The sequence below is a fragment of the Urocitellus parryii genome, chromosome X (genome assembly GCF_045843805.1).
Source record: "Urocitellus parryii isolate mUroPar1 chromosome X, mUroPar1.hap1, whole genome shotgun sequence".
Taxonomy (NCBI): Eukaryota; Metazoa; Chordata; class Mammalia; order Rodentia; family Sciuridae; genus Urocitellus; species Urocitellus parryii.
Window position 1 is genome coordinate 58,709,797 of NC_135547.1, and position 25,799 is coordinate 58,735,595.

At 39.7% G+C, this 25,799-nt stretch overlaps 1 protein-coding gene across 1 annotated transcript; it reads right to left on the reverse strand.

Moving 5' to 3' along the window:
- Nucleotides 1–12,467: 12,467 nt before the first annotated feature.
- On the reverse strand, nt 12,468–23,545 carry Xkrx (XK related X-linked). Its single transcript, XM_026410508.2, has 3 exons — nt 23,211–23,545; nt 18,338–18,606; nt 12,468–13,213 (listed from the first exon to the last, which is right to left on the reverse strand). Exons 1-3 carry the CDS (start codon nt 23,543–23,545, stop codon nt 12,468–12,470), a joined length of 1,350 nt encoding a protein of 449 aa, XP_026266293.1.
- Between the last annotated feature and the right edge of the window lie 2,254 nt (nt 23,546–25,799).

Sequence of the window (25,799 nt, forward strand, 5' to 3'; positions counted from 1 at the left end):
CTGGTGGGACTGCAAATTGGTGCAGCCAATTTGGAAAGCAGTATGGAGATTTCTTGGAAAGCTGGGAATGGAACCACCATTCGATCCAGCTATTCCCCTTCTCGGTCTATTCCCTAAAGCCCTAACAAGAGCATGCTACAGGGACACTGCTACATCGATGTTCATAGCAGCTCAATTCACGATAGCAAGACTGTGGAACCAGCCTAGATGCCCTTCAATAGATGAATGGATAAAAAAAATGTGGCATTTATATACTGTGGAGTATTACTCTGCATTAAAAAATGACAAAATCATAGAATTTGGAGGGAAATGGATGGCATTAGAGCAGATTATGCTAAGTGAAGCTAGTCAATCTTTAAAAAACAAATACCAAATGACTCCTTTGATATAAGGGGAGTAAACAAGGACAGGGTAGGGACGAAGAGCTTGAGAAGAAGATCTACATTAAACAGGGATGAGAGGTGGGAGGGAAAGGGAGTGAGAAGGGAAAGTGCATGGAAATGGAAGGCGATCCTCAGGGTTATACAAAATGTCATATAAGAGGAAAGGAGGGGTAAGACAAGATAATACAAATGGAAGAAATGATTTACAGTAGAAGGGGTAGAGAGAGAAAAGGGGAGGGGAGGGGAGGGGAGGGGAGGGGGGATAGTAGAGAATAGGACAGACAGCAGAATACATCAGACACTAGAAAGGCAATATGTCAATCAATGGAAGGGAAACTGATGTGATACAGCAATTTGTATACGGGGTAAAAGCGGGAGTTCATAATCCACGTGAATCAACCGTGTAATATGATGTATCAAGAACTATGTAATGTTATGAACGACCAATAAAAAAAAAAAAAGGAAAAAAAAAAAAAAAAAAAAACTGAAAAATCGTAAAAAAAAAAAAAAAATAAAAAAATAAAAAAAATAAAAAATAAAAAAAATAAAAAAATAAAATTTGGACCACATCATGTGTGCTCTTTTGGTAGCCCAGTTTGTGTGAGTGTGTGTGTATACTATTATATCCCATGGGTAATCACACTAAAGTACATGAAAGCATTATAGATATATCAACATGACCTAGTTTCATTTTCTTCCCACAGCTGTTTCATTAACTACAATCAGTCTTTTAATGAATATGTACCACATGTGCCAAAGGAATAGTCATCTCTGGTTGGAACTCTTGCAGCTGGTCTCCTGATTTCTCATTTTACCCTCCTCTAATTCGTCCTTCACACAAACACCAAAGTGATCTTTCTGAAATAGTCCTAATAAGTCACTCCTCTACTTAAAAATGTTCAGTGCAAGAAGTTCTTTATTGTGTGCTCCTATTTATTTGACAGTCTCAAAAAGAAAAAAAACTAAAAAGAAAGAAGAAACAAACAAACAAAGACAAAACAACAGGAACTGAGATTGGTGGTTGCCAGTGATTAGCGGATATAGAGTAGATATGACTATAAATGGATAGCACAAGAAATTCTATGGGGTATTGGAATTGTTCTGTAATTTGATTGTAGTGGTGGTAATATAAATATATTCATGTGTTAAATTTCATAGAACTGTATATTATCCCAAAATGTTAATTTTTCTGTATGAGAAGTTTTTAAAGTCATTGATGCTTCTCCCATTGCTTACAAATTCAAATTCAGGATTCTTAGCCAATACATTTAAGGCCCTCTGTGTTTCCCCCATCTCTCAGTCTAATTTTCCAACCTCATCTCTAACTGTGCCTCATCCCTAAAACACATTCTAACCACACTGTAACTACTTGCTGTTCAGTGAATATATTGTCATGATCTTTGACACCTTTGTCTGCCAAAATGCACCCCACTTACCCCCACCAATAGAAATCTTATTTATTCTTCAAGTTTTAGTTCAAATCTTAATCCAATGTGTACCTCTCTTCACCTACTCAGGCAGAATTGAATCTCTTTCTGCAGTGCTTCCCCAGTACTTTGCTTATATCTTATTGCCTGACAGTGCCCCCAATGACTAGGCAATAAAACCCCAAACCTCACTTAAGAAGTATTCACTAAAGCCAAACATTCGCATTCCTTCTGTTCATGGAGCAGTACCCAATGGTTTCTAGGCCAGGCTACACCCAGAGACTTTAGATTTGTTCTGTTATTTACTTCCCCGTCCTTTAAACCTCAGTTTTCAACTTCATTTTTAAAAAAATGTTTAGTTGTAGATGGAGACAATACCTTTATTTGTTTATTTTTCTATGTGGTGCTGAGGCTGGAACCCAGTGCCTCACATGTGCTACGCAAATGCTCTACCACTGAGCCACAACCCCAACCTCTCAACTTCTCCTTTTTTTAATATCAGAGATTGAACCCAGGGATGCTTAACCACTGAGCAGCATCTCCAGCCCTTTTTGTATTTTATTTAGAGACAGGCTCTCACTGAGTTGCACAGGGACTCGATAAATTGCTGAAGCTGGCTTTGAACTGCTGATCCTCCTGCTTCAGCCTCCCTAGCCACTGGGATTACAGGCATGTGCCATCACGCCTGGCTCAACTTCATTCTTTAATTAAACAAACTCCTGGTTTTCTGCTGCAGCACTGAATTCCTGTCTTTATCCTCTAAGCACATGATTTTCCATGCCACTCCCAGTGAAGTTTTAGTTTTCTGACCTGGCTATGCCTATTCAATCTGACTCTCTTATATGAGAGACAGAGAAGCCTTGTCTAGCAGGTGTGGGTACCTTGGGATTGAGGTGAGGAGGAGGAATGTCTCGTTGGCAAGTGAGACAATCCAATACAGAAGAGCAAGTTGAGGAGCGAAGTGAGACAGGTAGAGGTTGGAAAAAGAGAAGCAGAGCCAATTGGTTCAGTAAAGCAAGAAAGAGTGGGGCCCAAAACCAAGAATATGAGCATAGGGAAGGCAGGAAATCTCTAGAGCAGGCTAAGCCATAAGTTGGTTTGGGTAATGTTTTGTGGAAACCAGTATACAAAAACTGGCTGTCAAATGCAGAAGATGCCAAGAGACCAATGAGAGAGGCAGATGAAGCCAGAATTGTACAAAATGCAATTTATTAGGAACTCATGGATAGAAGTGTGTTCTGAGCAGCAGCAAGAGAAAAAGATCCCTGTACCTTGTATCAGGAGGAAGGGGTGTGAATACTAAGCTATACAAAGATGGACCACAGTCAACTGGAATTTACCTGATCTCTATCAGAAACTATTTAAATCTTCAGTTAAGGAACAGTTCAGGCATTGATGCCAGGCAAAAAATGCCCAGATTACTGTTTTGACAACCTTGTTTCTCCTATAGGGTTTATAATGCAATCCAGGGTCACCTGGCAGGCAACATAGCAGTTTCAACCAAGATGGCTGTTGTCATGTCAAGCTGGATCAGGATCCCTTTAGGTAAATATTAGAAACAAAGGCCTTTTGCCTGTTCCCTTCTCTGTGTGTGTCATGTGTAAATGGACCTGCTCCCATTTAAAGAGCAAAAGATGAAAAACATATACTGACTTCAGTACTACCCAGTCCAGATCATGAGTCCCAACATCTATGGGAGGGAGCATGGGAAAATGGAAAGATTATGAGCTATGAAATCAGAAAGTTCAGGATTTAAATTCAGGTACTTTGCCTTAGTAGTTGTGTGACCTTGGGCAAGTCACTCTCAGGTTTAATTTCTTCATCTGAAAAACAGAGATTGATAGCATCTATTTCACAAGATCATTGTGATAATAAAATCAAACTATATAAATTATTCAACATGGACCTTGGTAAGAACTCAACAGGTAACCCTCTTCCTTCAAGGGCACCTACCATAACTTGCTGTGTATTTCTATTTAGTTATATGAAGCATGTTTATCTCTCTCCTACCAAATTTTAAACCTGTTGAAGACACATCTGATTGTTTTCATTATATTTTTACTTTTTAAAGTAATATATTTTTCTGACTATAAGTATCAGGTAAAGTTATACAAAGTCCAAATATTGCAAAATACTTAATACAGGAGAAATCTCCAAAAATCTCCCCTACCTCCCCAAAATGAGATCTGAAGTTTAGAAAAATTTCCTTCAACTCCTTCCACCCATATTGTTGCTGTTTTACAAAAATAGAAGCATTGTTAAACTTGATTCTCAAGAAGCAAAGAAAGAATGTTTCACACAAATTGAGTGTGCATCTGTCAAGGTTTAATTTAACTCATTGAGGTAGAAACCAGCAGGACAGCAAAGTCAACTCAAAAGGGGATATGAAAACTCGTATTTTTACATATAGTCAATTTAAAAAGGAACTCTAAAATAAGACTGATAAGTTAGAATCAAAACTGATTAATGTCCTATAGGGCAATTAGAACCAAAACATGGCATTTTTTTTTTGTACCAGGGATAGAACTCAGCAGCACTTATATTTTGAGACAGGATCTCACTAAGTTACTGAGGCTGGCTTTAAACTCACAATCCTCCTGCTTCAGATTCCTGAGTTGCTGGGATTGCAGGCATGCACCACCATACCCATCTTCATGGCCCTTTTTTAAAACTTACTTAACACAGTTTAATTATATGGTTTTCTTTCTATAAAGATGCATTTAAAATAATAGTTTTAGAGCTGAAACAGTCCTATTGATTCACATGTGGATACTACTACAATTAATTATTTCATTCAAGAATGTTATGCTATAGGGTTTTGTTTTGTTTTTTGGTACCATTGAACCACATCCCCAGCCCTATTTTGTATTTTTTACTTAAAGATGGGTCTCACTGAATTGCTTAGTACCTCGCTGTTGCTAGGGCTGGCTTTGAACTACTGATCCTTCTGAGCCACTGAGATTACAGGAGGCTGAGTCTGAGCCTCCTGAGTTATTGTGATTACAGGCATGTGCCACCACACCCAGCTTTTTGTTTTGTACCGGGGATTGAACCCAGGGATGCTTTACCACTGAACCACATCCCAGCCCATTTCTATATTTTATTTAGAGACAGGGTCTTACTGAGTTGCTTAGGGCATCACTAAGCTGCTGAGGCTGGCTTTGAACTTGAGATCCTACTGTCTCAGCCTCCTGAGCCACTGGGATTATACAGTGCATCACCATGCCTGGCATGCTGCAGGTTTTTTAAAAGACTTCTATTTTAGAGCGACTCTAGGTTCACAGCAAAATTGAGATGAAGGTACAGAGATTTCCAGTATACCCCTGACCCCACACATGCATAGCTTCCCCATTATCAAGATGTCTCACTAGAGTGGTCATTTGTTACAAATGATGAATGAGCTTATATCAATACATCATTATAATCCAATGTTCATAGTTTACATTAGGGTTCACTCATGGTATACATTCTATGGATTTGGACAAAATTTTTATGATATGTATCCACCATTGTGGTATTATATAGAATATTTGTACTGTCAAAAAACACAAGGGCTGGGGATATGGCTCAGTTGATAGAGTGCTTGCCTTGCATGCACAAGGCCCTGGGTTCAATCCCCAGCCACACACACACACACACACACACACACACACACACACAAATACCCTTTGTGCTCCACTTATTAATCCTTTCCCCTTCCCTTCCCCTTGCCCTAATGGTGTCTTTTTTGTTTTGTTTTGTTTGTATCAGGGATTGAACACAGGGGTGCTCAATCACTGAGCCATATCCTCAGGCCTTTTTTTAGTATTTTATTTAGAGACAGGGTCTTGCTGAGCTGCTTAGGGCCTAATTTGCTGAGGCTGGCTTTGAACTTGTAATCCTCCTGCCTCAGCCTCCCAAGCTGCTGGGTTTACAGGTGTGCCTCACCATGCCCAGCTAATGGTGTCTTCTTTAGGTGGGTAGAAATTAGTATCACTGCATCTTATCAATTTTACAGAATTATAAAATGACTGGACCCTAATCGATTATGCTAAATCACAGTTTACTGTAGATGTAGAGAGTCAGATGACTCTCAGCATGTTAGAAAATGTCTTAATATGACCTTAAAGCATCAAGTAATCATCTTGAATACTAGCTTCTGGTGCCTTTGTAACAAATGAGCACAAAGTGGGTAGCTTAAAAAAACATACATTTATTTTCTTGTGGTTCTGGAGGTTAGATGTTGGATATCAGTTTCATTGGGCTGAAATCAATATGTGAGCAGGGCCACACCCCTTCTGAAGGCTCTAAGGGAGACTATTTCCTTGCTTTTTGCAGTTTCTAGAATTGCATTCTTACATTCCTTGGTTTGTGTCCTCCTCCTCCATTGTTAAAGCCAATAGCAGCTAGGTGTGGTGGCACACTCCTGTAATCTCAGTGGCTTGGGAGGCTGAGGCAAGAGGATCATGAGTTCAAAGCCAGTCTCAGCAAAAGCGAGGCCCTAAGCAACTCAGTGAGACCCTGTCTCTAAATAAAATACAAAATAGGGCTGTGGCTGGGACTCAATGGTCAAGTGCCCTGAGTTCAATCCCCGGTACCTAATCCAAAAAGCCAACTGCAAATCTTCTTCAAATCTATCAGCCTTCATCTTCATATCAGCTTCTCTCTTATAAGGACCCTTATGACTACATCAAGCATAACCAGGTAACTTATTTCAAGGTCAACTGATTAGCAACCCTAATTCCCCTAGTCATGTAACATAACATTCACATGTTAAAAGGAATAGGATATCAATATCACCGGGGGTATTGGTGGGGTCATATTCTTCCTATCACACCCTTGTTTCCAAATTTGAATGATTCTTTATAACCTCATCTTGTGTTTTATTCAACTTGGATATTGTCACTTATCCTTTCACTCTGCACATGCTGTATACATCGACTCCTCCTCTTCTTCCTCCTCTTCCTCCTCTTCCTCTCCTTCTCCTTCTTCTTCTTCACTGGGGATTGAACCCAGAAGTGGTGCTTAACCCCTGAGCCACACACCCAGCCCTTTTTAAAAATTTTATTTAGAGACAGAGTCTTGCCAAGTTGCTTAGGTCCTAAATTGTTAAGGCTGGCTTTGAACTCATAATCCTCCTGCCTCAGCCTCCTAAGGTGTAGGATTTACCCCACTCTTCTAACTCATAATCATCCTGCCTCAGCCTTCCAAGGGGTAGGATTTACCCCACTCTTCTTAATGGATAGATAGCATTCCAATAATGGAATTGCCAGAGTTTAATCATGTCCCCATAGATGAAAATTTATTACCAATTTTCACCATTATAAATAGTGGTGCAATGAACATCCCTGTACATATCTCTTTGTACAATCAACCATATTTCCATAGGAAAAAAATCAAAGAGTTTAAAATTCTAAGACAAAATGTACATACATTTTGACAAATCCTTATTCAAAAAAATGTGTGGCAATATTCTACACTCATATCAATAGAGAGTGCCTGTTTTTCTCCAACATTACTTATGCCATGTATTTGGGATTCATTTTTTAGTCTTTTGACATCTATATAGCACTTTATAATAGCCACATTGCTTTTCCTGGTGCACACACAGACACACAAAGCTTAATGATGTTTGGTGAATTGGAGGTTAGAGCAATACAAATTCATGTGAACAAGTCATAAGCTTTGTCCTAAACAATGATGTCTTTGGAACAGATAATGTGTATAAATGTGCCTTGTATATTACAAAGTGCTATTCCAATGTTATTTTCATGCATGGACTGTGGTCTTTTCACACTTAGTTTTCATATATTACACAGGTTGAACTCACTACTTTTGTTTCACATTGTATATGCTTTGTTGTTAAGGCCCACAACATACTTTGACCATGTCCCCCACAAGCTTTAAGGTTTAAAGTGTGTGACTAACTGTGCCAGTCCTTCAGGAGGAAAGACATAAGATTATGGACATATGTGTTCTCTAATGATAGTAAAAATAGCACAATTGCAAAAGCTTCAAAGAATTAGTATTCCCTCTTGGATAGGCAAGTATTTTGGAGAGTTCATACAAATCCTATGTATTTAAGGATTTCTTAGAGACAGAGCTTCATGGCTTTAGATGGACCATTCTGGTGGGCATCCTACCCTATGTATGTACCCTGCCTCCACCCTGGGAAGTGACAGTAAACTCTGCAACACTAAGGACTACACCCTTATGAGGTGTGTGGGGACTAGTTGAGGGCACTGAAAGTTGACCTAAGTCCTTAGGACTATGATAGCAGAAAGAGGGTCATTATTCTTCAGCATCCATTTCCCCTGGCTCTAGAACAAGGAGTCAGCTTCTCAATGGGAGTAAGAACAGTGTTGGCAAGAGTAAGTGTAAAAGAAAGGGGTTAGGAACTTCCCTGATGGATTGTTTCCGGGGTCAAAGTTCATACAAGCCTGAGTATAAATTGCTCCCTAGTTTTCTCCCCATGACAAAGTTTTAAGGTATGTGTTTAAGAACAAAATGAAACAAAGTCTGAAATTAGAAAGGAAATGTGCTCCTTTGCCATACTCTCTCACACCTCCTTAATACTAACCTACAAATGCATGAAAGCATGTGCTCAGTTTCATCCCAGGCTTCTAAGAACTTGTGCCTTCTCTTTTTACTGTGAATTGAGGGGTATTCTCTGATAAGAAGTGTTTGTGGGAAAAAAATGTTTGGTACAAACCCATTCATAGCTCAGAAAATACTCCTGAGACCAGGAACATATTAAAATAATTTCACAAAAACCAAAGAGGACTCAAGAGGCTTGGGTCATAGTTAAGACTAAGTTCTGGAAACTATGAGCCTAAGGCTGAATCCTGGCTCTGATACTAGCTGTGACCTTGGGCAGATCACATGAATTTTCTTTTCTTTAAATATATTTATTAGTTGTTGATGGATCTTTATTTTATTTATTTATATACAGTGCTGAGGATTGAACCCAGTGCCTCACATATGCTAGGTAAGTGTTCTACCACTGAGCCACAACCACAGCCCAGGTCACTTGACTTTTCCATGCCTTATATTCTTCACCTGTAAAGTGGAAGATGATAAAGATGATAACAATAGCTTCATCAGGTTGGTTGTAAGAATTGAACAAAGTAATGTGTATAAAGGGCCTATGACAGACAAAAAGTGCCCAGAAATTCAAGCTATTATTCAATTCTCCCACAGTACCTCCCAGTTCATTCCCCAAAATCTTTAAAGTATTTGTGGAGCAAAGAAATTGACAACTGGGCTGGGGATGTGGCTCAAGTGGTAGTGCGCTTGCCTGGCCTGCCTGCGGCCCGGGTTCGATCCTCAGCACCACATACAAACAAAGATGTGTCCACCGAAAACTAAAAAATAAACCTTAAAATTCTCATTCTTTCTCTCTCTCTCTCTCTCTCTCTCTCTCCCTCTCTCTCTCTCAAAAAAAAAAGAAGAAATTGACAACTATTAGTTCATTTATATTTCCCTAACAGGATATTTTACTCACACTTAGCCTATCAAATTCCCAATAATGAGAATATGTGTTGTTACAATAGCCTAGTTCCTTTCTTCAGACTTCCACAATTCTGCTTCCTTCTCCAGAAACCATTTATTGACCCCATCTCTGCCTCCTCTTTTACTCAGTAAGACTTATCCCCACACATGTCCCCTGTGCTGCTGTAAGATTTCAGAGGATCAAAAAGATTTGTCAATTAAAGACGTGTTTGCCACGGAAGGTGGTACTTCCCCTGCCCACCACCTTACGTTCCACAATTCCTTCTTCCGTGTATCTGGAAGACTTCTGTGGAACAGAAAAGCCACCACCTATAAGAGGTTCTGAGGGTCCATTTGCATAATGTATCACTAGAGTCTCCTCCTTGGGTGAGGACAGCAGGTTTTTCAGGTTGGAAGCTACTCCACACCCTCTCCCTAAACTCTCTACATTCCTACCACATTAAGTCACTGCAGCTGGAGGACATGGGGGAGAAAATTTTGCTTTGTCCAGTACTGAGGAACACTTTTCTTCCCTGTGCATCTTCTCTTTATCTGTAATTGATCTGCCTGACTCCGTGTGTGCATATGTGTATATGTGTGTGCGTCTTTCTCTCTGTTTCCATAGTAGCCTCCTCTTAATTAGCTGATTCACTTGGCTTTTATGGACCAAATTATTGTTCCATGCTGGTTCTGCTCTAAATCAAGGGCATGTTAACAATTGAGGAGAAATTCTTGTTTGAATTCCAAAGAGGCAGTGTGTTCTTCTAGAGATCTGATGGATTCTTTCTTTCAAGTTCACCTCAAATAACAGAAGTCAGTGTGAGCTTTATAGGACAATCAGCTTAGTCTCTTCATCATGAAAAATGGAATGAGGGAACTGGGTTTGTAAAAGAAAATCTCTGTTGCTCCAAAGTAAGTCCCTACATCTCCTCCAAATTAAGTAGCCAATTCTTTTAACTCCAAACAGTTGCTGAAGTTGGGAAAACCACACTAGCCATGCCAGGAAATAGGATAATTCTGGTTAACAGCCTTGCTACTTAGAAGAGGAAGCTCCCTCAATATATAGAATGCCCTGACACTGGATAAGAAGAGGGGAAATTGTTATATGCATGCATGAATATATAACAACAAATCCCACCATTATGTACAACTATAATGCACAAATAAAAATATGAAAAACATAGCTGGCATGGTGGCACATGCCTGTAATCCCAGAGGCTCAGGAGGCTGAGATAGGAGGATCCCAAGTTTAAAGCCAGCCTCAGCAATGGCGAGGTGCTAAGCAACTCGGTGAGACCCTGTCTCTAATCAAAATAGGGCTGAGGATGTGGCTCAGTAGTCAAGTGCCCCTGAGTTCAATCCCTGGTACCAAATAAATAAATAAATAAATAGGAGGGGAAATGACACACAAAAAATTATTTTTAACTTTTTAAAAATTAGAGCTTTATAGTTACACATAGTAGTTGGATTCATCCCAACAAACCATGCACGGAATTCAAATTCAGTTCATGATGCTTCCCTTTCCCTCCTTCCCTCCCTCCCCTCCCTTGTTCTTCTTTCTCTACTCTATTAGACTTCCTTACACTCATCTATTTATACTTGACTGGTTCTTTTTACTTATATATACAGGTGAAATTCCCTGTGGTATATTCATATATGCACATAACATGATTTTTAAAGAATTCATTCTGCATTGCCTCCCCTTTCCCATCCCTCCACTCTACCTCTGGATCTCTTTCTTCTACATTACTGGTCTTCCCTTTACAAAGATAAATTTCTTAGCATAATCCCAAGAGTAAAAGTGGATAGGGATGGAAAAGTTTAGGTCAGATTGTTTATAAATTATTGAAGCATTGGGAGTGGCCACAACTATACACAGTACTAGGAGGACTACTCACTTTCCTGGTCTGTGGAGGAAAAACATTCCTTAGGTAATTATTGGAATACTTGGTCACAATAGGAAGTGGTCATAGTAACCTCAATTCCTTGGTTACTTTAGAGGCATCCAGCTTACATTCCCACCATGAGATTAAACATGAAAGGTAAACATTGAGGTACATAAAAAAGGAGGTATGAATTCATTCACTGGTTCTGAGAATGGTCAGAGGGGTTGAGAAACCCATATTCCTTGTTAGAAAGTAAAGTCCTGCAAACAAAAACAAGTACCTGTGGTAATTTAATGTTATCTGGTTTCCCCTCTCTATGTTCACTCTACTTTGGAGTATTAGCCACCCATCCCAACCCCAAGCAACATGAGGGTGATAACACAGCCATTATTACTTTCTCTTTCTCCTGTCCTAAAAAGCAAACCACAGATCAATGAAATACCCAGGACAGTAGCAGACACAAAGAAGTCTTCATTTCTTTCATATACAGAAACAGTTTCAATTACATTTCAGATTCCCTGAGGCCTACATCAAATAGTAAAATGACAAGAGCACAGAATAGCTGGGTTAGAGGGAATCCCTGCTAATGAGGCAATAAGTAACCATTCCACTTGACAACTGGATGCCCATGCAGGTTCCTAAGAAAAGAGTCATTCTGGCTTACACCCTGAAGGAACCCTACCCTGCACTCCCTCCTCAAGGTGTACCTATGAAAGGCCACTGCAAATGACCTGTGAATGGCCATTAGTAAAATCCTAATAGAGATATAATACATCTGGGGAGCAGCTCTTTTAACGGTGGGGCTTTTTTCTTCTTGGTCAGAGCTTCTCATTGGAGTTAAAAGAATCTAGTCACACTCATATCTGTAGGTTCCACAATAGTCAGAGGGTTTCCTGAGAGATACCCATATCTAGTAAGCTGCCACATACTCTGTTTAGCAGGATATATTCTAGTGAGATTCTGAGTCTTCAGCACCTTTTGGGCAAACTCTTTTGCCCCAAGCAAACAAACAGACCTGCAAAGTCACAGAGAGCCTAAGGTGCTTAGAGGTCAGTTATCTCAACTGACCTGGGTAGAAGGGGTGTGAACAATATTTCTGACTGTTCCACTCCTGGTTTCCAAACATAGCAGTAAATCTCCAAGAAGTAAAACCTATTTGGGGGTCACTCTTCTGATAGACTTACCAGAATACTCAAGAAAATGTTCTGTTGAGTACTCATCCATGAGCCTCACCCTCTCCTTCAATTTCAGAGTTGATCTTGGCAACTCCCAAACCATCCCATGATACTCAGAAGATAGAATCAGACAATGCTTTGTCTTGTTTCAGTCTCAAAGCTTGGCTCTGAGTTCTCAGCCCTTCGCTGATGGTGCCGATGGCAGCAGACACAGTGGAGGTAGTCTACTACGTTATGGGTGAAGAGTGAGCGCAATGGGTGCAAGTACTGGAAGAAAAGTAGCATGAAACCAATGGAAATCAGATAAGCAATAATAAGCTGCAGGGCAATCAAGGAATGACAGTAATTCAGCAATACTTTGACTCCCCAAAACTTAAAAACCAAGACCATGATCACATTCTCTACCAACCTCGCACTATAGTGCAGGCCCATATGTCCCCAGTTTTGACCTTTGTCAACAAGATCTCTGTCTGCCAACCTCAACTGCAAAGCTGACCAGCAAGAGAAGTTAATGCCAGCATAGAGGATGGTGACTGAAATCAGCACCACCAGGGTGCCAACACGGCTGAAATTTTTCTCAATATTATTGGGCATCTGGGCACCACTCCTCCAGAACCTAACCCAAGGCTCAAAAAGGATGATCAGGAAGTTGAGCACTAAGAAGGGCACAGCCTTCAACTTCAAGGTAGCTGAGAAGAGCACCAGAATCATGAGGCGGGAAGTGATCTCCAACGTCCTCCAGATGGTGATGCAAAGGACTTCTAGTGGCCCAAGGCGAATCTTGTAGTCATCATACTTGATCTGGATAGCCAACATATTGCAGAGGGTAGCCCCATAGGTTACAGACATCAGGGAAAAGACCATTAGCACAGCTGTAAAAACAAAACAAAACAAGGAATGGGGGAGGGGGAGAGAGGCAAGCAGTCAATGTTGGTATAAAACCTGTACTCAGACCCAGAGGTCCAGAGATGATAGGTAGGACTTCAGAGCCTCACCTAAGAGTAAATTCATGTATGATAATAGCTATGCAAACAAATAACATGCACCTGAATAGACATGTTTGCAAAGAAGACCAAATGGCCAAGAGATACATGAACAGGTGTTCAATATCACTAATCATCAGGGAAAATCAAATCAAAATCAAAGTGAGGGCTGGGAGTGTAGTATAAACATATACTGTAATACATTAATAATCATAAATGTACAAACTAAGCTTTTTTAAAAAAGGGTAGGTCTTAAAACACTAAGTCACTAATATAAGAAAAGGACATATAAAGGTTCCAGGTAGGACTACCTAACAGAGCAGGCTTCTGAGCAAAAACTGCATGAGGGAAATAAATACATAAGTAAACTTTCTGAAAAAAAAAAATCCAAGCTTAGGAGACTCAGAGAATGTATTTTCTAATTGAAGTCCCTTCTTTGATGTATATTTTCTTCAAGGAGCAAATCTTCTTTGTGCGGGCTTCTAGAATATTTAACTCCAGTTGCATGTGTCAAAAAGTATACTAAATATTTAATGAGGGCAGAGGATATCATATCTATTTTACCCACTGCTGTATCCTCAGAGCCTAACATACTGACTAGAACATGGTTGATGCACAATAAATGTGTGTGGAATTAATGAAGAATTTTGAGTTTAGAGAAGCAGCATAAAATACCTAGAAGTCCTTGGTTCAGCTGTGTATGAGCTTGTGAAATCATTGAATATCTATGTGCCTCAGTTTGCCAATTCATGAGATAGTCTAGAGTTGCTTGTATTTGTCATCAGCAATGCCAATTCATCACTCCTATTTGTTAGTACACATTAGGAATCTCTGAACTTCCAGTAGAGTGGTTCAAAAACATTAAAACTCTGTTTCCCAGTCCATGGCATCCATAACACTAGATGTTAAAGTAGGGGCCAAGAAAGGCAGAATGCTCCCTAACCTTCCTTAACTATAGACCATACAGGTGGCCCTTTGCTTATTTTTATTTTTATTTTTTGGTTAAAGTATACTGATTACTGGGGTGCAGGGGTGAGGGGTGGGGTTTAGTGCTCTCAAGAAAAGTGGAAGGTTTAAGGAGTATTCCCCCAAAAGAAAATCTGTAGTTTTCTCTTCGTATAAAAATAATGGATCCAGAGAAACTTGAGCCATAGTATATCAAGTTAATCTTCAAGAAAAGTGAAGCCTTCCCCATGAAAATACAAAAGAAAATACAGCTCTCATTTCTAAGAATTTTCTTCAGCTAATAAGTAGTGTTGGAATCTTAAAGAATAGAGTGGGAGACTCTCGAAGTGGCTACTCTTAAATTTCTTCTTTTTTTGTACTGGAGATTAACCACTGAGCCACACTGCCCCCCTTTTATATTTTATATTGAGACAGAGTCTTACTAAGTTGCTTAGGGCCTCACTGAATTGCTGAGGCTGGCTTCACACTTGCGATCCTCCTGCCCCAGCCGCCCAAACTGCCGGGATTACAGACATATGCCACTGAGCCCAACCTAGTACTTTTGTATTTCTAAACCACTCTCATTCCTATCCTCAGGAAATGATACTCTTTGTGGACATGGGAACATCAGCTATACATTGAGCCAAGTGTCAAGTGTCTGATGCCTTATCTTAAATTAGAACTCATTTATTGAAAGTAGTACAATAGAAGGAAGAAAACCTGATGCTTCCAATAAATGGAAAAACATTTTCCATATGTCTCCCTACAAATAGATTCATGCCATAAGAGATCAAAATGCTGCTATAGTTAGAAACATAGGCTCTGGAGGCACACATCCTGAATTTCCATCCAATCTTTGCCATTTACTACTTATAATATCTTGGGAAATTTTCTTAACCTCTCAGAGTCTGTTTCCTCATTCATAAGAAGGGGTTAATAATAACCTTGAAGAACTGTTTTGAAGATGAAATGAAATAATTACATGTAAATTGCTTGGAGAAATGCCTGAAACCTAATAAAAGCTATCTGCTAATTTCTGTCTTTCTACTCTCTCCACCCCCCACCCCCCCCACCATTTAAAATTTACAGTATGTACATTTACTTTACCAGTGCTCTGTCCTTGCACTTAAACCTAGCATTTAAGGGGTGGGGTTGGAACTCAGTGGTAGAGCTCTTGCCTAGCATGTATGAAGCACTGAGTTCGATCCTCAACACTACATAAAAATAAATAAAAGTTAAAAAAACTAATATTTTAAAACTGAAAGAACACCTAGAAATAAGCTCTAAAATGTTCAAGACCTGGGCTGGAGTTGTGCCTCAGTGGCATAGTGTTTGCCTAGCATGTGTGAGGCACTGGGTTCGATTCTCAGCACTGCATATGAATAAATAAAACAAAGGTCCATTGATAATGAAAACAATAAAAATAATAAAAATGTTTTAAAGTTCAAGACTTATGGTGAGAAAACTACATAATTTTACTGAAGTACATGTTAAAATATTTAATGAAATGGAGATTTATCATCTTCCTATATGAATTTGATTGATCCTTTGAACATCCCATAACTTGAATAATTTACTGCAATTTCAATCAGAATCTCCATGAAATGTGATTTTTTGGTTATTATTTTGCTTTGCTTTATTCTTTGGTGGGGAAATTGACAAATTTATATTAGACACTAATATATGTGGAAGATGAGTAAATTACTCTATCAGCTAAGACTTTGAAAGTCCTTTCTTGTAAGAAAGACACAAAATCTATAAGCAATAAAGAATTTGAATACATAAAAATGTAATAATTCACAATACCAGAAGACATAGCAAAGTATGTTGTGCACATTAAGTGTAGGGTATTGCACATGTGTGATACGTATATGCACATAGAAAATGTGTGTATTTTAAACACAAAAATATACAAACATGTATGCACATGTTTGTGTGCATAGCAAAAAAAAAGAATTAATGCTAGAATAAGTAAATAGCTCCTACAAATTAATTTGAAAGATAAACAATCCACTAGAAAAAGTGAGCAAAATATGTAATTAGCAATTCAAAGAACACATACAATGACCAAACATAAAAGATACTTAGCTATAGCCACAAAGAAAGCCAATTATTTTAAAAGCCAGTTACTTATAATTATAAAAATAAATATTTAGTTTGAGATATGAGGAAACAGATACTTTTATATACTGTGAATGGGAGTATAAATTCATAAACCCCTTTTCAGAGAGTTATTTGGCAGCATCAATAAAATTCTAAACACACATTTTCTTTCATCCAGAAATTCTAATACCATATATTTATTGTACAAAGTTTAATTCACATACATAGATGTTTATAAAGATGTTAACTGTAGCATAATTTGTAATTGGAAAAAATTGTGAAAAATTAGAAACTTTAGAAAATTAGGGAAATGAAAAAGAATGTTCCAATTCATACAAGAGAAATATATTTTATATACTTATACATGTATATATAAATAACTACTGAAAAATAGCATAGTTTTGAGGATGATATCACTGAAAAACATGTTTAATACAGTCCATTTTTGGCAAAACATGTACATATATGTTGTATGTTTATATTTACATAGTAAAAAATCTGGAATGATACATATTGAATGGCTAGCAGATTATTTTGGGGGAGTGAATTTACATTTCCTTTTTTATATCTATTGTTTATTTTGAATTTTTACTATAGCTAGTCCTATTTTTATAATTTAAAAAATTACTAAAAATAATAGTACATGATCTTGGCAAAAATTTCAAGCCATACTGAAGTAAAAATAAAAGTCTGCTAATTTGTCATTCCCACTCTTCAGAAGTAATATCTTTCATAGCTTTCTGGAAAATTCCTCTGTATATACAATTGTCTATAGGTCAATCACTTTGCACATGTATTACTTTTGTAGTATATGTATGTATCTTAATTGGAAGATTTCATGACCCTCAAAATTCTCAAGAGGAAAACCATCATCATTTCCCTGAAACTACTGTCAATTCTATGTACATGAAAAGCTTCAGAACTTTATGAACTGTTCTCAGTGGAATTAGTTCTCCCTGCATTTGAGACCGGGGACTTTGCCAAGCGGGATCAACACAAAATAATAAAAAAAAAAATGATCCAAAGCTGCACCCACACCCATACCAGCTTCTGTCCAAGCAGATGAAGCAAATCACAGGCTGTTAAAATTCATTAACAGCACTTTATCTTGACTTTGAAAACACTGACTCACATTTCATCCTCTGCTGGAGGTCTTACTCATCTCAGGATCCATTTTTTTACAAGTGAAAAATTAAGACAGTGACTGCTTTATAACTTCCTCCAAAGATTACAGCAAGGGTCAGGACTTGAACTAGGTCTGATTCTCCTCAGTATTCATCCCATACCCTTTTGCTTTCTCTTCACTGACATTGGGAGAAAATGATTAAATTAGTGGTTCCCAAATCAGGCTGCTCAGAATCAATTAAGGTACTTCATAAAAATGCAGATTCCTGACCTCCCCACATTCTGGGATTAATTCAGATCTGGGGAGGAAATGTGATTTTAAAAAGAATCTTACCACATGATTCTGATGATCAGTAATATTTGGGAACCTCTTCCTAAAGGTGGCCATCCCTAAACAAACAAAACAACTAACATCATAATTTAAACACTCTGAACAAGGGAAAATATCCTACTAACTGTTGGTGTTACTAGCTTCTTTTGAGGCCAGGTAGGGTGTATCTGTTAACATTTTTCGTCTAATCAGTTTGCTCCAACTTAAAAATCAGGCAGGCCTAAGATGCCTGACTCCCTAATTTTTTTAACTACTAGTGCTGTTCAGAATTTTCTGTGATAATGGAAATATTCTAAATCTGTGCCATTCAAAACAATAGTCACTAACCTACATGGCTATTGAAAACTTGAAATGTGGCCAGTATTACTGAACCAGTATATTTCTAATCTTATTTAATTCTCATTGAAATTGTCACATGAAGCTAGTGGTCAGTATATTGGACAGCTCAAGGCTAAACTTCTAAGACCCTTGATTTAAGTGGATCCCTCCCCTCTCCTGACCCCACTCACCTCTACCCAGGGGGACCTCTGCAGAGATCAGGGTCACATAGAGCTGATAGGTCAGCTGGGGCACTGAGCCCAGGAAGGCTTGGATCTGTGACATACGTTTGTAGGCATTGCGATGCATAGCCAGGGTCCGGATGGAGTGGCCCACCTCCCATTCTATCAGCACCTCCTCGCCATCTATTAGCATCTTCTTTCTGGTGAGGCTGACATAGGGCTCCTCCTGCCCCTCTTTCTTCCACAGTGTGAGGTACTTAATCATGGCCTCCAAACACCTGCAGGTGTAAAGCATCATGGGAACTTAACTAAAGCTGTCCTGGGAAGGGAGGTTGTAACAAGGAGGGAAATTTGGGGAGGTTATGCTACTTTTTGCTTTTTACTCTCTTCTGCTCATTTCTGGTGAGTCAAAGGATTGGTCATGGGGCTGGACTTGCGGCTCAGTGGTAGAGAGCTTGCCTAGCACGTGCGAGGCCCTGGGTTCGATCCTCAGCACCACATAAAAATAAATAAATAAAATAAAGGTATTGTGTCCAACTACAACTAAAAAATAAATATTAAAAAAAAAGGATTGGTTAGACCTTCTACAAATTATGTGAGCCTAAGTCCATTTCTGTTTGGTCTAATCTACTAACCTAACAACACCATTTCAGAAGTACTTCTTGGAAGACAGGAAATTGTTTTGTCTGCTTAGGAACAGGCCTGCATTGGAGGCTGAGGCAGGAGGATCGTGAGTTCAAAGACAGACTCAGCAATTTAGCAAAGACTTAAGCAACTTTGTGAGACTCTGTCTCTAGATACACACACACACACACACACACACACACACGTGGCTGGGGAGGTGACTCGCCCCTAGGCTTAATCCATAGTACCAAAAAAAAAAAATAGATTTGAGGAAATGTTTTATTCAGAGAAAAAGGTGAAGGTTCCAAAAAGCCCTGGTTTGGGTTTTTTGTTTTGTTTTTTATTTTTAGCTGTAGGGGTAGAAAAAATATATTTTTAGTTGTAGATGGACACAATTTATTTTTATGTGGTGCTGAGGATTGAAGCAAGTGCCTTTCAAATGCTAGGCAAGCACTCTACCACTGAGCCCCAGCCCCAAGCATTCTTTTTTCAAGGCATTCAGCTCTATAATTGGGGTCTCAAATTCTGTTTTTTCAAGAAAGTGCCTTTGTTGTGTCATGAGACCTGTTGGAAAACAATAGCCTTTTAAACCTGATTACTTCTTTATGAAGAAGAAAATATCCTTATGAAAATCTATCACTCTTGAAATAGTGATAAGACATTTCCTGCTGTCTCTCTCATCTCCCCCATTATATCAGAAGTCTCTAGTAGTTCTGAAGTGGTGAATAGATGAGAAACAACTAGAACATCTTGTTTTGGAACACCTGAGTTACCACTTCCCCCATTAATTCTGAACTCAATGGAAGATATGGGCTATTTTTTTAATGACAAGTAAGAACATTTGTGGTGGAAATTAAGACATCTTCCCCAATAGACTGAGGGCAGGGGTTGTATTTATCTTGCTCAAAGGCCTTATCACATAGTGGGAATTTGATAAATATTTGCTGAGTAAATGAAAGGATGAAAAGGAAAACAAAGAATACAGGGTGAAAATGACAGAAGGAGAGGATAATAGCACCAATGAGATTTAACAGAAAAATAGATGAAAGACAAGCTTAGAGATTTATATGCTCTCTAGTCTTTATCCCCCAGTAGGAAGGTTTGAAACATGCACTGACTGCTATTCTCCACAGGATCGCCCAGAGATTGATTCAGGTGTACCAATTCAAAGTGTGTAGCCAGAAACTTCCCACATTCTAGAGACAAACTCAAAGACCTGGGAAAGAATAAAAAAGAAAAAGCAATATCTCTTCCTAATTAGGGAAAATGCATAAGTGCCTTTTCCACAAAAGATTTTAGATTTTAACCCAAGTCCATCCACACTATTGTGGAATAAACTATTACTCTTTATTTATGCTTTTTTTTTTTTTTTTGGTATCAGGGATTGAACCCAGGGGCACTTAACCACTGAGCCACATCCCAGCCCTTTTTCATATTTTATTTAGAGACAGAGTCTTTCTGAGTTGCTTAAGGCCTCACTAAGTTGCTGAGGCTGGCTTTGAACTCCCAATCCTCCTGCCTCAGCCTCCCAGGTCACTGGGATTACAGGCATTTGATATTGCACCAGGCTATTCTTCTCTTCTCAAGGCTGGTTTGAAATAGGGTGTTTGCCTTGCTTATAAGCTTCAGTAAACCAGAGTACATTTTCATTTCCAGAAGAATGTTTGGATTTCATGTAACAGAGTCAGTCCCTACAAACACCTTCATTTGCTCAATAGCACTAATCAGGTTCCTACTTGATTAGTAAAAAGTAATTGGCCTTGAATATAAGCATATAAAGAATATAATTTATGGCCTGGAGATGTGGCTCAAGCGGTAGCGCGCTTGCCTGGCATGCATGCGGCCCGGGTTCCATCCTCAGCACCACATACAAATAAAGATGTTATGTCTGCCGAAAACTAAAAAATAAATATTAAAAAATTCTCTCTCTCTCTCTCTCTCTCTCTCTCTCTCTCTCTCTCAAAAAAAAGAGTATAATTTATGAGTTTTCAATTACTTTTCCCTGCTGTGGGTTTAAGTGATTGAGGCTAAAAATATTTTTTAAATTATTCTTAGTGGAAGCTAAACAACAAAAATGAAAAACAGTGAATACAGAGGGTCCAAATCAAAGAAGCTTAGGAAGTCACAAGCAAAAGTCAAAACTGGGATCTGAAAAAAAAAAAACGAAAAAAAAAAGAAACCTGGGGTCTGGCTACTCACTGAAATTTGCTTCTTGAGAATTCTAGATCTTAATATATTGTATTTGAAAGGGGACAGAAGAATGGTTCCCTTGCTCCTCTAGTGACATCTTAAAATTTCTTGGTTCCAAGTTCAAGATGAGGTCTTCCTTTATAACTTCAAAAATTTAGAACTGGAAAGTACCTTTAGACCACCCAGTCCAAAGATTATATATAGTCAGCTGAGTCATTTCTGACCAATACATGTAGTTTGGACTGTACAATGTTGTTTGTTTTAAGTCAGTTGCCAATATTTAAAGTCATGACATTTCATATAAAATCCTGCATTGGGAAATTCTCCTGAAAAATTAGGAGATCTGGCAATACTGGCTCTGAATCCTCACATGGATAATGGACTGGAGTTGTAGAGTGGCTGCTTCCTCTATAGGCAGGTCACAGACTCCAGATTACCATGATACTTCCCAACATTTCTCTAACAATGAGACTTTGTTTTCATTTATCATCACACGTGAGACTACTGGTTTTCTCATACTTGCCCTACATCAATCATTAAATTACCTGCCTGGTTCCTGCAAGCATTTAGGATTCGTGATCTAGCTTAGACAATTTATTTTACAAAAGAGGGAACTAAAGCCCAAGGCATCTTCTGAGATTTCACCAAGGCCACACAACTAGTCAATGGCAGAAGGAGGACTAGATTCCAGGTCTCCTGAATTCCAGGCCACTCTAAGATATCTCATATTTTCTGTGATGGAGCCTAATCAATTCCTCTCCATTAAAACCATACTGATAAAATTTTTTTCAAGCTTTTTGAAGGTATAATTGTCAGTAAAATTATGTGTATTTACAGATAAAATTTTTTATAAAGGGGGAAGTTCCATCCTTAACCAGTTTCATAGCCTATTTTTAGTTCTTAATGATGAGATACCTTCCCAGCCAATTACAACATTAACACTCTGACCCATATTTCTCAGCTGACTGCAGGTGTTTGTCTCTCTTGCAATCATGACAAACTTGGTCCATTCCTCCCTCCTGACCTCATAAGTTTTGCAACGTCTACTTTGAAAACCCTATAGTATCCAAATGAGACTGTTGACACAGATTCCTGTCTCCCTACAATTAAGTACATTATCTTCCCTTCAAAGCAACCTGGATGGGAACACATGATTTTATTACATTGTGCTACTGCATCCAGACAGCAATGGATTCCTTTGCCCCCTTCCAACTGTGTACTTTTATTGCAGAATATAAATAAATAAATAAACAGGAGATTTGATGACCTGACAGAGAAAAATGAACTACATTGGGTTGGGGTACCGGATTACCACTGGTAGCTATTTTGGTATTTTCCAGATGTCAAATAACTATAGAATTTGAAAATGGCAGCAACAGCAGCCTAAGTAGCTCAAGGTAAAGAAAATAAATGTGGGATATGAGGGATTCAAGGAAAAACTTTCATCTCATTTACAAAATGTCTGAAAGACAAAGTTAAAATTACACACTCTGGGTTGGGTGGGGGTGTATGTAACTCAGTAGTAGAGCACTTGTCTAGCATACCCAAGGCCCTGGGTTCAATCCAGCACCAAGGGAAAAATTACACTCTGCAGCTATTGGCCTGTGTGCACAGGGTGACCACATCTGTTAATCTCAAATCAGTTTCCACAGTCCAAATCCAAATATCATGCATAATTTAATGAAATCTCTTAGATGGTATCATTTACAGTTTTGGAACACAGATACATGCCACATGTTCATCAGTTTGGCACTTAAGGTTCCAGATAAGTTTTCTGGATGACAGGCAGGGAAGCCAAGAATGGAAAGGAATGGGAGAGTCATTAAGATTAGAGGCCCAGGGGCTGGAGTTGTGGCTCAGTGGTAGAACCATCCTCTAGCACATGCAAGGCCCTGGGTTCGATCCTCAGTACCACATAAAAATAAATAAAGGTATTGTGTCCAAGTACTTCTAAAAAATAAATATTTTGTAAAAAGATTAGAGGCACAGTATCAGTCTTGTGAATATTAGTTTTCTCTTTCTCTGCACAAGTTTTGAGGGGGTATGTAGAGATTTAAAAAGTGCTCACCTGATAACAGGTCCCAAGAGGAGTAGATGCATAAATAATGACAGTGGTTTGTCTTTGGCCAGATCTCTGTGGACAAAAATGAGGGTCAACTGGACCATAATGGATGAAAACATAAAGAAGGAAAAGGTGTATGTCATCCAGAAGGTTTCATTATTCTTTCGATAAATTCTAACCATGTATAAGGCAGATGCAGCCTCCCCACAGTACAAAAAGGTGGAGAACAGGATACCAAATGGAAAGGTAAATCGAGGGTTGGCCCCACGGATGACATCTTCCTCCAGAGATGAAACTGGATCTACATTTGGCTCCTCAGGAATTTCATAAACTCTGTCCATTGTGGAGGTTCTGAGTGTTGTGGTCTGGTGTTCACAGCACCACTCCACCCATCCCAACAGAACCTGTAGCTACTGCAGTCCAAGTAACAGTCAAGTGGGCTCTGTCAAGTTGAATTCCAGAATGGAGATCAACTAATTAGAACCAGAGACTCCTGTCTTCTAGACCCAATTAGATGTGGAGTCTGGGATGAAGAGTCCAAGAGGACCACTCTGAACTTGATTCTTGATTGGCCCAAGAATCCAATCGTCAATATACGTGCTGAGAAATTTGGACAAGGCAAAAGCAAGCATCCCAGCGCCGAGTCTGGAGTCCAATTCCAAGCGTATGAAAAGACATGGGAACAGCGTTTTCCTTTCCGTGGCAGCTCCTTTCGCACCCCGGCTCCAGGCAGGAGGGGAGCCACTCTGTCAAGACACTGCTAGCAGCTCCCCGGGAGATATTCTGAGTAGTGTGCCCTCTCAATTCAGTAGCAAATTGAGCCAGAGCAGAAGAAAGGGCGCAGTCTGAGCGTTCCCTGGAGGATTGGGTTCAGCGCCACGGTACCTTAGCTACTTCTAGGTTATGGCTCTTAGTTCGCCCTCTCATGTGTTCACCGGTGCTCTCTCAGGATCCGCGCCAAATCACAGGTTCTCCAGGTGGCTCTATGGATTCCCCAGGCCCCGCCTCCAAGACAGCCGGGCTGGGGGCAGGAGTAATGTCACTACTCAGTCCCCAAGCTCAGTCACTAGGGAGAGAAGCACTGCACGCTTGCTACTGGAATCAAGCAAAGGCTGGAGGGGCTTCTCCACCCAGAAACTTTGCTAGTGAAAGGCACAAGGTGCAAGCCGCCAAACCGGCCGGGCAGATGTCGCCAAACTCTAGGCTGCCCGGGTCTAGTCTGGCCTGCGGTTCAAGCCACAAGAGGTCCGGTGGCTTCAGGCGCTAAAGCACCTGGATGGCGGGGGCGGGCGAGATAGGAGGGACAGCTGGGGCCAAAAAAAAAAAAAAAAAACCCGAGAGTTCCAAGTCAATCAGCCAAAGGATGCTCCGTGTACAGGCGCGACAAGGAGGGCTTGGACCACTCTTCAGAAGCACTGCTCAGCACGACCCCCAGATCCAGGAGGGAGCCAAAGCTTTCCTCTCCCCAGGAGCAGAAGGCACCCACTTCTACCCCCACCCTCCCTAACTAGCTAAGTGGCTGCTCCCACACTAGCTCAACCCACGCGCGGTTAGGCAGGTGTGTCTCCCTTGGGCGCAGGGTTGAACCTCCCTAGGTCCTATTGCCCTCCAGATAATATCACAGGAGAGGGTACCTGGGAGGCAATTGGGGAAGAATTTCCTTTTCAGTTGATTTTAGCTAAAGGAAGACTAAACAGGGTAGAAATCAAGACACAAAACTAGCCCACAGACACTGAAAGCTCATATTATACGCCTTGATTTCTCCACTTGCAAAATGAAGCCAGGACTGGAGCTTTATGGACTTTCAGGTTTTTGGCTAAAACGTTCCAAAGAGGGGCCAAATTCTAAATAGACTGGCAAGTAGCCAAGGGTGCTGTTAGTAAAACTGACATGTCTTAGCTCTGAAAATTTGCTGGATTCTTAAGTGCAATCCTCCCCCACCCCGCCAAGCTTTTGTTTTCATGCCTAATTTGCATAATTCTAAACCCCAGAGAAAAGGAGAAAACATCTGCCTCTGGGTGGTAATATAAATGTACTAGAGCCTGTGCCAATCTCCTGTTGGTGCAGTTAAAAGAATCAGTGAGGAGTGGTCAAGTTAGCCACCAAAAGGATGGCCTCAAGATAGACTTAGTCTTGTCATTTTTTTTTAAAGGTTTCCTGGATTGCTGCCTCCTTTCCTCAGGGCTGATTCAGGGACAGACTCAGCATCTAAGGGTTGTTGCTTTCTGAAGCAGATTCTCCATCTTGGTCTGCACCTGTGGTAGCAGCTGGGCTAAGAGGGTGATACTTCCTCCTTCCCATTTCACACTAGAGGTCAACAGTATAGAGAACTTCAGTCCAAGTACTGATTACCTGAAACATTCTAACTGGAAAGAGGTTCTCTACCAGGGGCATACAATACAGATCATCTTGGGGATCCTGAGCAACCTGCTTGCAAGATGGATCTCAGGCAGGGTGACTAGCTCATTCCACTTTGCTAGGATGGAATAGATTAATCATCTTAACACGGGAGAATGAGGCTAGGAAGAATATAGAACCCTACTGTTCTAGTTTTTCTTCCCCAGGCCTTTACCAGTCCCCAAATATGCAAATCTA